At 40.7% G+C, this 15066-nt stretch overlaps 1 protein-coding gene across 3 annotated transcripts in view; it reads right to left on the minus strand.

Moving 5' to 3' along the window:
• ATF6 (activating transcription factor 6) overlaps positions 1-15066 on the minus strand; it is a 77287-nt gene that overhangs the window by 53369 nt on the left and 8852 nt on the right. For all 3 annotated transcript variants that reach the window (XM_071565449.1, XM_071565448.1, XM_071565450.1), the window contains exons 8-9: positions 11473-11658; positions 10961-11052 (exon numbers count right to left, since the gene is read on the minus strand). In XM_071565449.1, coding sequence (XP_071421550.1) covers positions 10961-11052; positions 11473-11658 — 278 coding nt within the window. The remainder of the gene's footprint in view (positions 1-10960; positions 11053-11472; positions 11659-15066) is intronic.

Genomic DNA, 15066 nt, shown 5'->3' on the forward strand with positions numbered 1-15066 from the left:
TTTGATGTTCTGGTTTTCATGTTCCCCCACATAAGCTTCACCTGATGAAACAAAGATCAATTCTGTTTGCAACCCAGATCTGTAAGCATAATAAAATTATCTATATTCAAATCAAAGCACTCAAACTTTTAACTTTCATCAGCCTCAAAGTACAATTGACACAGTTTATATGAATACGTTATGTAAGGAAAACTTAGCTACCAAATTCCATGCAGCTGCAAGCCTGGAATGTTATACCAGACATCTAACAGAACTGTACACAGACATAAATGCTCAATTCTACTTGGATTGAGAACAACTGGCAGGGCTCACAGCCCCATCTACAAAGCAGCAGCAGGCCCAGACACCCTGTTGTTCTGGTTTGTGCCTGCAGGGATGGAAGGATCCTTCCCTGGGGGCTGCTCATCCAGCCAGCCATGCAGCACAGGAACCTCCGTGCTGCTTTCTGTGCAAAGCAAGGCAGCAGCACTGCACATGTGAGCTGGAAAAATGACCAGACAGCTGCTGCATGAGATCCACTGTACCCTGGTTCAGAAGGATGATATACAAGTGAGAAATCTTGAGAGCATAAAACCAATCATTCAATTTCTCCTCTCCTGAGGTTGCCTTTACACCATTGCTTCCTGAAATACATATATTTACAAATCCAAGTCCTAACCTTCTGGGCTGGCAACAGCAGAGCATCACCAGCAGCAACACGGGAAAAACACAGAAATACAAGCCCCCAGCACACAAATCAGATCTTTGCCATACATGCTGACCACTGCCCACAGAGTACATTTTAATTCATGTCCCACCTCTCCTGTGCAGCAAAGCATAAACTCTGGAGGGAAGTATCTCATTCTCCTGCTCTGACATGGCATCACTTTGCAACAGGCAACAAATACAATTAACAGAGACAGGCAAAAACTAGCAAGGAGGGCAGATTAAATACTCCACAACTAAGTAGAAGGCACACAGAGTTGCCTATCAATTCCATGTCATTTGCCAACGCATTTGCAATCCTGTTAGTAGTAACCCAGGTGTCCCTGTGAACAATTGTGTCATGTTCTGAACCACAGGAGTCAGAGCAATCCTAGACTCTGGCTGATGTCAGTTGGACTGCATCCTTCTTCAGGTTTCTAGGCAGCATTTGGGAATCAGGGCAGCAGATATGTTACAGGCTCTGTTTTCGCTAGTGTCAATGGGCAGAAATATACTTACAGTTTCTTTACTGCCTCTGTGCACTGATATACAAATGTCCCATTGCTTCTACTGTGCAGTATGGAAAGCTGGATGGTTTATTCACTATCTCGTACCAGGCAACACCAGGCCATCCAATTTTACAGAAACAATCTCCCCTGTCTACTGGATTTTATGAGATCATGTTTCTTCTCTTACAGTGAAAGCATCGGCACACCTGGCAGCCTCTCAAGCTCAGAACCAGAGCTCAAAACTAAGGCTGATGCTTAAATGGATGCCACACATTCCTGCTGCAAGTCGCTCATCGGTGAAATGCCCCTCCTCTACCTAATCTGAAGTCACAATAGTTAAAAGGACATGGTAGTTTATTCATCAAACCAAGAATATCCATCAGAAGATCTCAAAGTTGTAACTCTCCTGCCAACTATTTCTCCACAGCCTGAAGTCTATCAGCCATCCAGTGTGTTGCTGGACCTACCGGTTCTGGCATTTTAGCTTGTCCTAATTATCTTCTTTCCTATTCAAAATGACACATTGAACCAGAAAAACTTTCCATGTAATTATTTAGTTAAAGCTGACAAAAATCTAAGCAGAAGAACTGTAACAGATCTGTTTTTTTCCATGATGGTTCTTCCTTCCTATTTGCCTCATTTTGGAAAGGCGATTCCTGTTATTTCAGGTTCCAGCTTGGTGAGGTGGCAGTTTGAGGTGCTGTGTCACATGCAATACATTCCTACTCCAATTCACCCTGAGCTCTGAACAACAGTAAAGAAATCCAAACCAAATCCATCAAGGATAAAGATACACACTGTCTACAATCAGAGCTAATCTTCAGTTTTGGTAGTTTAGTTGTTTTAGCTGTACAGCCATTCAAAACCACACACGCTTCATTTTATTGCACCAGCTTTAAAAGAGAGGAAATGTTTATTTTTACTCTTCTCAGGCTTAAAACACCTTAATCTTTTCATCAAAGTTAAAATTTCACTTTTGGCAGCAGCTAACTATGGGATGTTTCAACCTGAGAGACGATATTTTCAGCATCAAAAGACAAAGGAAGAGGTGAACTAAGTATGTTTACCATCCTTACAGGCATAAACCACAGCTCTCACTTCTGGCAACATAGGCACCAAATTGAGAACAAAACATGGTATTATTTATTCCAATGCCCTTTCCTTTATCAGGATTGTTATCTTCCACAAAACACTTAATTTGAAGCAGGGCTAACAGCAATTTCTGCCATAAGCTATACAGGCCCTATTTGTCTACGCTTTCTCATTCTATTTAAGGATCTTGATGATGATCAAAAGCTTTCTTCTCAAAGTCAAGTATGTCTAAAACATAAAAAGAAAATCCCCTTTCTTGCTCCTTTGGTTTGTTGCAAAATAACCTTCATTTTGAATAAGGAAAAGCCCCACAACTTGAAGCACTGCCCCACTTCCACCTTCTAGTTAACACAGGGTAAAAAGCATAACTTAGGACCAAGGAATCCCTTCAAGTAGCTGGGAAGGGATGGTCCTCTCCTGCAGAGCTGCATCTGGGAACACCTGTCCACCTGAGGCACACCGAGCTTTATGAGTGTCAGGCAGAACAGCAACAACACAAGTGGGAACAGGAAGGGTCTATAGAGCAGATCTCAACACCATGACACAGATGATGAAGTCAATATTGGACATTTTAAAACATCAGGCAGACAAGGATAGAAACCACGAAAAAGGAAGGTAGAAGACCTTATTCAGAGGAAAAAAAATTCAGAAAAACAGTATTTTCAACTAAGATATCAATAGCTGGTTTAAGAACTGCTTTAACATGACAGATGGCAAAAGTATGGGCAGTTTTTTCATTCTGTTGGGCTCCAAGATGAGAATTTGGAAAAGGAAGAGTGCTTTGGCATTGCTGCCCTGAGCAAGTCCTACTATTTGCAGTAACTGAGTTACTGTCCCACATTAAAAGTCAAAAAAGACTGAAGCTGAGAAATGGCTTTACTGGACAAGACAGTCAATTAGAAGTTGGAATCTTTCCTGTTTGGCCACACTCACACACATGGGATGCCAACCAAGGCTTTAGAGCCTGCATTTGGACATTCCAGATACCACGAGCATGAAAAGGTTTTCACAAGCCACCAACACCCTGTCCAAGCTGGCTGAGCTATCTGCTTGTTTAAGATGCAAAACCAGATCCAAGGGAAAAAAGAAAGAATCACTGAATACTTCATGCAGATATTTATTCAGAAGTGTAGATAAATTTGATTATAGGAGGAAAAGAAAAGAAACAGTCCTGCCATGGCTTCTCCAGGCATTCAATGGCACCTGATATTTTAGCTGTATTTTTACTTCTTTGGTTTGAATGTCAGTTTGATAAATGTGAAAGCAAGTCTTGCCAGGAGCACAAACTAAATTTTGCTTGTGCTTCTGGCTGTGCACTTCAAGTTTTGAATACTGACATTTAAACTGTACAGTAATTTGTAGACAAAAGCCAACAGTGATATCATAACAAAGAGTTTTCTGGGGACAGAACCACTTCTGAGTATGAGCTGGGATGTTTCCAACAAGCTAAAGTTGACTTTGCAAGGAGACACCAACCAAAGACCTTGTCCTCTTCCTAACTGACTCCAGACAAGGCTGCCACAGTGCCAGACACTCTCTGGAAAGTATTTCTCCTTTCTTATTCCCGACGAGTGCACCATCTGCCAACAGCAAGGCTCTACCTTCCCCTGACAGGCTGCTCCAGACCTACCCTCTCCAAGTGCTGGGCTGGAAAAAGGAGCTCTGCCTCCTGCCTCTGCAGAGGAAGATGAGGAAAGCAACCCAAAGTGGAGGGATGATCTCTGCAGCTTTTATTGTGTTTTGCATGCTTTAAAAAGCGATTTATTTTTAATAAAACTCTTGGAAAAGAAAGGAAGAAAGCAAATATTGACACCCAGCGCACTTTTTTTTCTGTCTGGAAAGTTCTATACCATATCTGGAAGAGGGCTGGCCTTTACTGCCAAAGTTTGGGGCTGTGATCAGCAAAGGAAGGAGGAATGAATCACTTCCTGCTCCTGCAGCTGCAGTAAGAAAATCAAAGGTATCCAGTTTTACCCAAGCATCAACCCACCATGAGAGGTACTGAAAGGTCTGAAACCTGGATCCAAGTCCAATTTACTCAGCCTGCCTTTTTCCTCTCAATTCCTTTCTCTCTCTTCATAGAGAAACTACAAGACCAAAGGTGAGCTACAGAAGCAGTTTTCTAACTTTGGGCCATCTCCAACAGAACACAGCTCAGAACTGAAACGTATTCTTTCAGTGTCACAAACATTAAACTAAGTTTCCTGTATTAAAAGTGTCAAGAGCCACAAATGCCTTCCAACGCTTCTGCTGTTCTTGCTAAAACACTCCAAGGGCTCCATATTTCCTTGGCAGCCAGAAGACATGGAACAGGCTAACATGGCACTCTTGCCTCTTGCACTCACTAAGAGTTTTCACATTTCACCTGTTCCTCTCTACTAGAGTGAAAGAAATTAATAGCTCTTTGCCTGGCATCATTTGTATGTAGGTTTGTTAACATACTTCAGAAATACATCACATTTAAGCCTCTCAGCCTCCTGAAGAGATACAGAAGGCTATTAAGGCCTGAAAAAAAGGAGAGAAACAATCCTTTTCTATCCCTCACAAAGCACAAAAAATCCCAGGACTGGATGAACTGAGAATAAGAAACTGACCCTGTTGTACAGCCCATGATCTGTGGTTCTCTGCTCTCAGAACATCTTTCAAAGATGCTTCAAGCAGTTAGTAAAAATTTAGACACCACCATCCAATCTGCAGCTGAAGGAAATCATGGGCCACTGGTACAATGTTTAATGGTCACAAGTTCAGGCTTGGCTGGAAAGCAGCAAAGGACAAGCAAGGAGCTTGGCTGGGAAGTTCCTTCTCCATTATGCTGCAAGCCATTGGTGGTTGCAACTAATCTGCCCCACCTGACACTGGAATAGAGGGAGGAAGCAGCACACATACAATTAGGAGAGAATTGGTAAGGCAACAAAATAATACCAGGTAAAAAAAATAGTGCATTTCAGTTGCTAGTCATTGCCCTTCATTTGGGGAAGGTGCCACACAGTGTACTTAGCCCATGTTTTTCAAGAGGACATTTGGGTTGTTTTCAAGCCCACTGCTTGATCTCACCTGCCAGGGCAGCACAGGAATGACCTTCAGACCACACTGAGATCTTGGCCCAGGACCAGCTGCTGTGGGTAGGACCTGCACTGACAAACGTGAGCACACAACATTCAGCTCCAACACCTCTGTGGCAACACAACTTTTGCTGCAAGTGATATTATGGTAATGAGATTAGCTCCTTAGCCCATACAGCAAATGTTCCCTTTAAGGGAACTACTGCATGATTTCTCTAACTTTCCAATATCCCATAGCTAGGCTCCTGCTTGCCTTAAGATGTTTCTTTAATCCAGGAGTCCAGCATAAAGGCTCAAACAAGAGAAAGCTTGCACCAAAACACTTCTGAATGCACCAGACCTAAGAATAATCCTGCTCTCCCACACACCAACTCAAGATTGCTCAGCTTGTGTAAGAGCACTTACACTTAAGACCACAGTGACACCAAAACAGGTGTGCTCAATTGATGATACTGTGGGCAGCCCAAACTGCTCATGGTCGAAAAGCTCAGCAGGCTATATTAGTACTGACTAGCAGCCTGCAGACTAGGATGCTAACCTGGGTGTTGGTGAAAGGCTTGTGTTTTGATTACTTCATCCTTAGAAGCAGCAGATTGTGTAGCATGCAGATAAACAATCCTTGGGCAATTCCCTCATTTTTAGTAAAAGATGATTAATCTTACCACCTCTGATTTTTTTTCCTGTTTGTGCTACCAATTTAAGGAATGAGACACACTCCTAAGTCTTTCACAAATCAAAAATCACTGCTTCTTCATTTGGTGTAGCCTATGACAATAGCAGGCAAATCAAACTTCTCAGCTGGCCAGGCCAGTGTCTTTTATTTGCAGATTACTCAGTGGACCTAAATTTTTAATAGATTGCTCATTTTCCAGAATAGTCCTGGAAAGCAGAGGAAAACCCATGAGGACACCCCAGAGAGGAACTGCAATGAAGTCTCTGTAAAAGGTCAGCCATTCTAGAGCAGCTGCTTTAGGTCAGCAGGACACAAGAGGTTTTGGAGCAGCAGCAGCTTTACTGAGCTCCATCAATCACCACCTCAGTCATCCTCCACCACAAATACAGCCTAAGAAATTTTCTTTACACTATCAAGTCCGTTTTCCAGTTTGAAAGAGGTTCCAGCCATACAGAGTAGTCAACTTGTAAGAAAACACAAAAGTAATAAAAATAAATAAATAAACAAAATATTAACACCACCTTCTCAAACCTCCTGTTCCAATCTTTTTGCAAATTTCCCTATCCTCTCTCCAGCTTTGTACTTTTCTTTATTTTCTGTCCACTAAATATCTGAAATGGTATTTAGGACATATTCTGGCTGGCTGACATCTTAAAAAAGTGTTGTAAGACTGCTGCTAGATGACAGCCACCATCTAAGTTTGAGCAGACTAATCATGGGGAAAAAATAACTAATTGAACATTTTTCATAGCCAAAAAACAATGCTAAGGTCACTAGCAAATAACTGGCTTACATGCTTTGCTGCTACTGTCCCAAGAAGAAGAGAAGTAGAAAATTTAATTTTTGCATCTTCTGTGATTGTTCTCCTTTCCCTGTTTTTTGTTACATTAGTTGGGTTATTTTCCTGCAAATATGTTATTATCACATTTAGGATTTGCATTAAAAATAAACACACAAGACAATTTATATTCAAATGAGAATAGAGAAGAGAATCAAAATAAAAATATTCCCAAAATACATAGTTTAGACTAGAATACGTGCTTGGTTTCCATCTTTTTCAGCCTTGATTGTGCTTATTGAACACATTTTCAGATCTGGTTACTAAACAGACACAGTCCACCACAAATGTGGAAATTAAACAAGAAAAAAAAAGGCATCTAAGAATTGTAACAATTTGAAAAGTTTCAGATTTCACGTAGTGAGTGGTAAACAAAACATGCACAGCTAACCAGATGGTTCTCAATGGCAGAAGCCAGCAGACTTCCAGGGGTGCCGTGCCAGTCGGAACACGTTGTGCCGACCCGCGCCACCTCTCACAGAGGGCACATGTGAAGGCAGGAGATCCTGGCGCCCACAGGTATCTCCCTCCAGGTGCTGGGGTTCCAGCTCCCAAACCTGCTGCATGCCAAGGTCTGTGTGCTCACTGCCTTTTGTGCAAACATGGTGGGCTGCCAATTCCTGTCTTGCTCCTCGCAGCTTGTAAGACTGGGGCAAAGGAGTGACCTCTGAAAGGAACTGAATCAAAACATACCTTTTCCCTTCACACACCTCACCAATCATTGTCAAATAATAATAAAAGGAAGATTTTGTACATGTTAAATCCAAACCCAAATAATTCACAAAGATTATAGAATAGTTTACTGACACACAGATGAGAAATACCTGGGCACCTTTGCTTTAGTATAAAACAAACAGATAACATAGAAACTCACAGGAATAGAATTTCTGCTCTATTACTTCTGCTTTTACTAACTGAAAGTTTCAGTTTTCTATACAAAGTATCAACAAACCCAAAAGAGCCTAGTAACACAGCACAACCTAATGCAGAGTTACCACTAACACCACACAAGCCACTTTCACATCCTCAATTCACACTGATACTCAATTTATATTTAATTAGACTTACATTCATTTCTTAGAGATAACATGGTGCTGTTGTGTCCAAGACTGAAGGATGTTCTGAAAAGCTTGCTGGCAATTAAGCATACTCGACTAGACCCTCCATCCAGCATTTTCAAACGGATTTCTCATGTCAGCAGGCCAGCTTCCCTACCAGACTTTTAGCCCCACTCTCATATTCTCAAATTCAACATTACAGATTACCCATACACTTATTTGTCAGCATGAAATAATGTGGCAGTAGAATAATTTTATCTGCTAAACTTGTTTGCCAAGGACTGCCACATCCTGGACTGCTTCCCATAACCCAAACAGCAGAACAGTAGTCTGAGTCCTCCATGAAACATCACAAGCACCTCACCACTCACATACACAGTCAACAAGACTTAATAGTAATTTTAAGAAATTATGTGTGAGGCAGTATTAGTGCAACACACATTCACTAATGCAGAGGAAAACAAGAACTATCCACACAGCCAACTACCCAGATGGGATTCTTTTGTGGAACGCTGAGTGTCCAAGCACTGCACCTCCACTGACATGCTGCAGGCCATGGAAGGTTTGCAGGACTGCCTGTTCTTCAGCTTCACATCCCCATCCCAAAACAATTCAACTGCTTCCCTGCTTTTTCTGATTTGATGGAAATTGGTAACTAAAGAGAATACCTATACATCTGACCTTTTGTTTTCCCTCTAGTCTTCAAAGAATCCTATCACTTCCAACTAAGAAGCTGAGAAGCATCTTACCATACTAAGGGAATGTCAAAGTCTGCTACAGAATTTAGGGGGTGAATTTCCTATGACTTTGCTTTTTTTGGATGTCACCCTTCCTTTGCAATGGTTCACTGCGTTTAAATAATTAAATATTCACTGCTAATATGCTTGAATCAAAACATCCTGAGCCTGAATGCTGGCACACCTCCATACAGGTGTGCAAGTGAAATGATTTCCTACACAGAAGAAATGGCAACAGTCACAAGGTTTCAAAACATATTTATCTCCAGTTGACCACTGCATAGAAATTAGGTATTCCACAGTTAGCTAACTTGGGGGAACTTTTGCTGAACTATAAGCTGGCATGGATATTATAACAAAAAATTACTTATTTCTGTAAGAAGTTGCAGGGACTGAATAACAGCACATACACTGGAAGCCCCTATTGTTAAAGGCTAAGCAGAACAGCAATCCTGACTATGATGTTCGTGGAGGACCATTCAGTGACATCTTTATAACAGAAAAAAAATATGTGAAATCTAAAGAAATGGATTGTATATCCCACTTTCTGGATCTTCCAAGAGTTCCAAATCAACATTCACACCACCTTGACACAGGCTATGATTTTAAATTGCAGTGCAAGCATTTATTCTGCTAGGGAGAAAAAGAAAAGCAGAAAAGAGTAATTCCTTGCAAACTTGCAATTAGATTTCTCTTCACTGCTTAAATCCAGTACTGATGCAAACCACCTGGTTCAGGCACAGCAGTTACACTGGCATGCTCAGCTACTGCACTGGCCAGGAACAGCCAGACACCCAAGGTTTTCTTTTTGCTTTATCTACTTTATTAAACATCAAACATGTCAAGAAGTTAACCCTGTTATATTTCTATAGTTACTGACTTGCAAAGATTTGAACACAAGCTGACCTTTCAGCCTACTTTGACAGCAGTGCCTTGCTATCAAACTCAACACCTCACTCATTCCCAGGGGTAGAGAAGCTGCTGTGGGAACTTAGAGCATTGTGGTAAAAGACTTCCCATTCATCTCTCTATATTTCCAAGTCTTTTATCACTAACAAGAGTTTCATGCATTCCATCACCTCACTGTAATGCAGAGACAACTAAAATTTCCCCAGCTTCAGAAAGATGACTGGTTCTAGTAGTTCTCACCAAGTGTCTCTCTCAAGTGAGTGGTAAGATTTGAAATGCAGATGGCAGTACAAAACAATCACTCAGTATGAAGAAGCTGATTTTTTCACCTGATAGTCAAAAATCACAATACAAACCCTAAATGCACTAAGAAATGCCATCTAACACCATCCATATCAAAGTAAAAATAATCACTGTCTGAGATAAACAGTGTTTGCAGTAAGTGCAGATACTTAAAAAGTAATTTCAGCTTTAGTGAATTTGCTGGTATTATTAAAATACAAACATCAACATTCTAAAACTTTAACACAATCAGAAACAAAGTCTTCTTCCATATTTATGCCATTCCATTCCTTCAGTTTGACTGGGGTTTTGGGGATAAACAGAGGCACTGCTGAGTACTGAAACATTATCTCCTTTTGAAAAAGTAAACGGCTTCATATAAAAAGTCTTTATGTTCCAAAATCAACTTAAGTAAACAAGTATGTGCAAGAAGTATTGCTTTTTATTCTTTCTTCCAAATATTTCTTTATAAAGTGTCTGGAAAGTAATGCGGCATTTCCCTTCTGCTTTCTGGTTCCTATGCCCCACTGATAGCAGTTCAAATGAAAGGTTTTTGATTATCACTTCAACTAGTCAAGAACAGGGAACACCCTGTTCACCAGATGTAGAAGACAAGTAACAAAGGGCTTAGACTAATGAGGAAGATTGCAGTTAGACCTATTTAAGGGTCAGGATTGCAAAGCACTGGAACATACAGCGAGATTTTCTCACTGGATACTAAAGCACCTTCAACTCATACCTACTCAAATCAGCCCAGGTAAAAAAAAGCAGAAGAGCTCTGAAAATCTGTGACATTTTTCCTAAAAGGATTCTAAACACAGTTCTTTATGTCTTCAGGTATAAATCAAGCAGATAAACTGCTGCCTGCTACACTGATTAACCAAATGCCAAGCCAAGAGAAATTAAAGTACAAGATCTAGCTCTTTTGTCCAGAAGGATTCCAAAAGAGGAACCATTATACAGACGCATCTTTCCTTAAGCAGGAGAAAAATAAAGGACAGAAGTCACACTTTAAGCTCCAATTTTTAAAACACAATACTGCCTGTATTAATGATTCAAACAAAAATTGCAGGACTGAAAACCTGCTATGCAAACAGGAATTTCTGGCCAGCTTACCTCAATGGACCATAATTCAACATTATAAAAGCCAGTATCACCATCACACACAGGGTCCTTCTCTTTGGAGATGATACTTTGAGCTTCTGGTTCTAGACAGGGAAAAAATCAGAAGACATGCAATGAAAGAAGGGCACAGATATGCAAAGGTATGTCAGAAGCTAAATACACCAAATCACGCTTGCTTTTTAGATTTATATTTGCTTAATTATGTATGCATACATGCCAGGACTGCTTTAAAATAAAACTTTCGCTTGTACATTATACTGAACTTCTATCCAGTCTATCGTCTCAGTGAAATCTTCAGAAGCACCACAGAGCAGAGAATTAAAAGTCAGTTAGATAATGTGACAGCTGCCCTGCCCCAGAGTTGGTGAAAGTCATGTCTGGAGTGGGAGGCTGGGCTAGAAACCCCCCAAGGTCTTCCAGTCAAAATTTCCATGATTCTGTTCTCCTGCCTTCCACCTGAACAACTGTCTTGATATCAAGTCAGACTTTCACCACAATCTTACCTCTAATACTACTTCATCCAGCTGCCTCTTTAGCGTGCTGTTTTCTTTCTTGAGTTTCTCATTCTCCAGTAAGGCTGCCTCCAGCCTTGCCTCCAGTCCCAACATGTATTCTTTCTTTTTCTTGCGTGACTGAAAGGCTGACTCACGGTTTTTGATCATGCGCTGCTGCCGTCTCAAGACATTGACCTGAACACACAATACACAGGCCTGTTAACAATTCACAACTTAAAAGTGCCTCTATTGCATGCATAATTTCTGCTTCTCTGCTTTGTCAAAAGTCTGCACAGATAAGTGTCTCACACTCTGCCTCAAATGAGTGGAAATGGTCAGCACAGAGGAACCTCAGGATCACGGTACACCTCCCAGTCACAGCTCATGGATAAAGAAATACAGGTCCTGCACCTGTATTCTCCTGGTTTTCTCCTGCATTCTCAACCTTCTATGTGTAGGGGACACAAAATGTATACTCGAGTAGCAGTTTGATTTGATCAATCAAATCACAAAGTCAGAAAATACGTACCTTCAGGTCTGCAAGGTAGCAAGAATGTCTTTCACCTTCCCTTTACCATGCACCAATTTATAGGCTACAATCGCTCATCTCCTTTCTTAACAGGACAGTTCTATGGTTTTGCAGTCTGTTCTGTATAGAAACCATTCCCACACTGATTCCACCTGCTTCTGTACCTTTTCCAGCTATGCTGTACAGTTCTTGAGATTTTGAAATACTGTTGCTGGCCTCAGATTGCACATTCTATGTGGATCAAGCACTTACAAGGCAGTTTAAATGCAGTCTCGGGGTGCATCTATACTAACATTTTAATACAGGTCAGGAGTGTGGCTTTGATGCACATTTCCTGATTGTCCCACTTAATGTGCTCTGGTTCACATCACAGAACAGTCTCCAAAAGAGCACACAAACTGCATTCCTTCGGGATGAAGCTCAACCAACAAATATACTCCAGGAGAGCACATAATTCCCTCTAACCACTAGCAGGCATCCAGTCTCCAAGACCAGATCAGGACAGTTCAAAGTAACCATTCGCCATCCTCCAACAGTCCTGATGACTGATTTTTATCCCAAGCAGGAACACTGTCATCTTTTACCACTTACTCATTTTGTGGTTTGCACTGAGTGGGACGACCCAGACCAAAAGCATCTTGCTGCTGACAAGGATAACGACGATGGATACTGCAGAACTATACAGAACTACTTGAAACCCTAAGTTTAAACACCAGTCTGTTGATTTCCTTTCCCTCACAGATTAGCAAAAGCAATTCTGTTTTCATTAAGAATAGAAGTCTTCCATCCCATTATTAAGCTACAACTGGATGTGCTTTAATGACAAGTACATTGAAAGACAACAAAATGCTCTATCTTACACAGACCTGAATATTCTCCAGTAGCTGCCAACACATGCACTGGAGTAATGTGTATCTATCAGAGGAGGAAATTTAAAAAGAGCCAGATGAGAACTATTCCAGAAGTATTATTCTAGGAAAAAATAAAAAGTCACAGAATAGTAACATTAACTTAACTCAGACAGGCTAAGGCCTGGCTTTGTAAAGAATCTTAACCACATTTTTCCAACTCTTTCCTTGTATATACCTGCACTCAGACAGTATGTTGCTCTAGGGCTTTGGAGTCTGCAAAACAGAGTGGCTACAGGCTGTTTGAAGACATTCTTCTTCATGATGCTGCAGGCTGCTGACAAAGACTAGGAAAACGTGTTACAGTGCATTAACATTCTGGGTTGCCTTCATGTTGGTCTAATTGCATTTTAGAAAGATCATTTATTATATGTCTAGTCTGCTGCCACCAACAATAGTCTGTGCAAGTGAAGCTGTTTGTACTTACTCCAGTTTCCCTCTTTAACAGAGTGGAGAACGAAAAGATTTTAACATATTTTCACTAACACTAAGCTTTGTCTTGAATTTTTTAAGTACTACAACATTTAACATACAAAAAAAACTTCAGCAGACACACAAAAACTGGACCAAAAAAAAGATTCAGGCTAGCCAAGAACTGCAGTGTATAGAACACACCAGTTTGGGGCCAGGATCACTTAAACTGCTCAGAGACGAAATAATAAGGAATGAGTTCATGCAGCAGCTTTGGCTCGAGTTGTGAGATATTCCAAACAAGTAGTTACATTCCTCTTTTTAAACAGTCATGAAGTCAAAAGAGAAGACCAAACTGTTTATATCCATTCTTGTTTGCAGAACAGTTTAGGATTATTCATTATTGGATAGGTTTTAATTAAGCATCTGGAACCTCTGGCAAATCTACAGGCTTCCCTGGAGAAAAGATGGTGCTAAAGCACCAGTGCAGTGCCTGTACACAAAGAGTACATCTAAGGTACATCTGTCACTGTATCAGACACTACCACCTACATTCCACATGGTATTTATCTAGACTGCCCTCCTTTGCTCACTGTTCTCCAGACACCATGAAGAACAGCAGCTCTGCCCAGCCCAGTTCACGGTGCTCTGAGCAATAACTGCATTTCTGTCTATGCCACACCAGTTTCATTTTGACTAATTTCCTAAGCTTGCTTAAATCCAAGCCAGTATTTGTGTCCTTGAGTTCTTTTAATTTACAATTCCTAAAAGATTTAAGATCTTTAGTCAACCTTCTAGCTCTTGCCTGGCTTTTCTTGGGCAATAAGCCACAACCACACACCCAATCCCACCTATATCTGATGCAGGAAATGGAAAGAGTTGTGTGAGTGAAATGGTGCAAGAATGCTTGATCATGGGAGCAGTATGGCAATAACCATTATACAGCTGGCCTGACATCAAGATAAACATGCTCCCTGCTTGAAACTTTTATAATCAGAAGAGAGAGGAACTAATTTATAATGCCAGCCTGCTTGAGCAACATTGCTTTGCACAAGTGCTGAACCAAGATTAAACACAGCAACACCTCTGCTAACTTCTTTTGCAGCCTTCTACTTTTTAAGTTGTATTGTGTGAACTTTCCACTCAAGATAGTAACTTCTGGTTCTCAGGAAACACAGACCATAGATGGAAAATATTTTTCTAACATCAAACAGTAATCAGTGATGCAATTTCTGCTTCCTAGCTTTAAAAACTACACCACCACTAGCACACAAAAATGTTGCAAATGTGGAAAACTGAAAGGTTCACTGCAAACCCTTGCTTTGATCAGGTATGACTAGATTCAGACTGTCCTCTGCCATCACACACTTTACAAATAAACACTACCTCAATTTACTTCCAAAGAAAACTCAATTATGAGCAAAATTTAACCTCCATTTGAATGCAAGCTGTCCTTCCAGCACGAGGCAGAAAGAATGTCTCTCTCATGCTCCACAGAGTTTTCTGTACAAACACTGGGAAATGTAACAAAGAGATGAGAGTATAAACCGCTTCAACTTTGTATTGTCTGGCTTCTTAACTCGACTTACAAAAGCTGCTGTCTTTGAAGATGCATCTTAAATGCAGGAATACAAAACTTACATAAGTTTTTTCTCTGTTCTTATGAAGTTCTGGGTTTTCCTGTCTCTAACTCCACAGAAAACAACTTGCCTGATGAGTTTATTTCCTATGAATATTGCACAATGTAGAGCACAG

Source organism: Pithys albifrons, chromosome 10 (assembly GCF_047495875.1).
Source record: "Pithys albifrons albifrons isolate INPA30051 chromosome 10, PitAlb_v1, whole genome shotgun sequence".
Classification (NCBI taxonomy): Eukaryota; Metazoa; Chordata; class Aves; order Passeriformes; family Thamnophilidae; genus Pithys; species Pithys albifrons.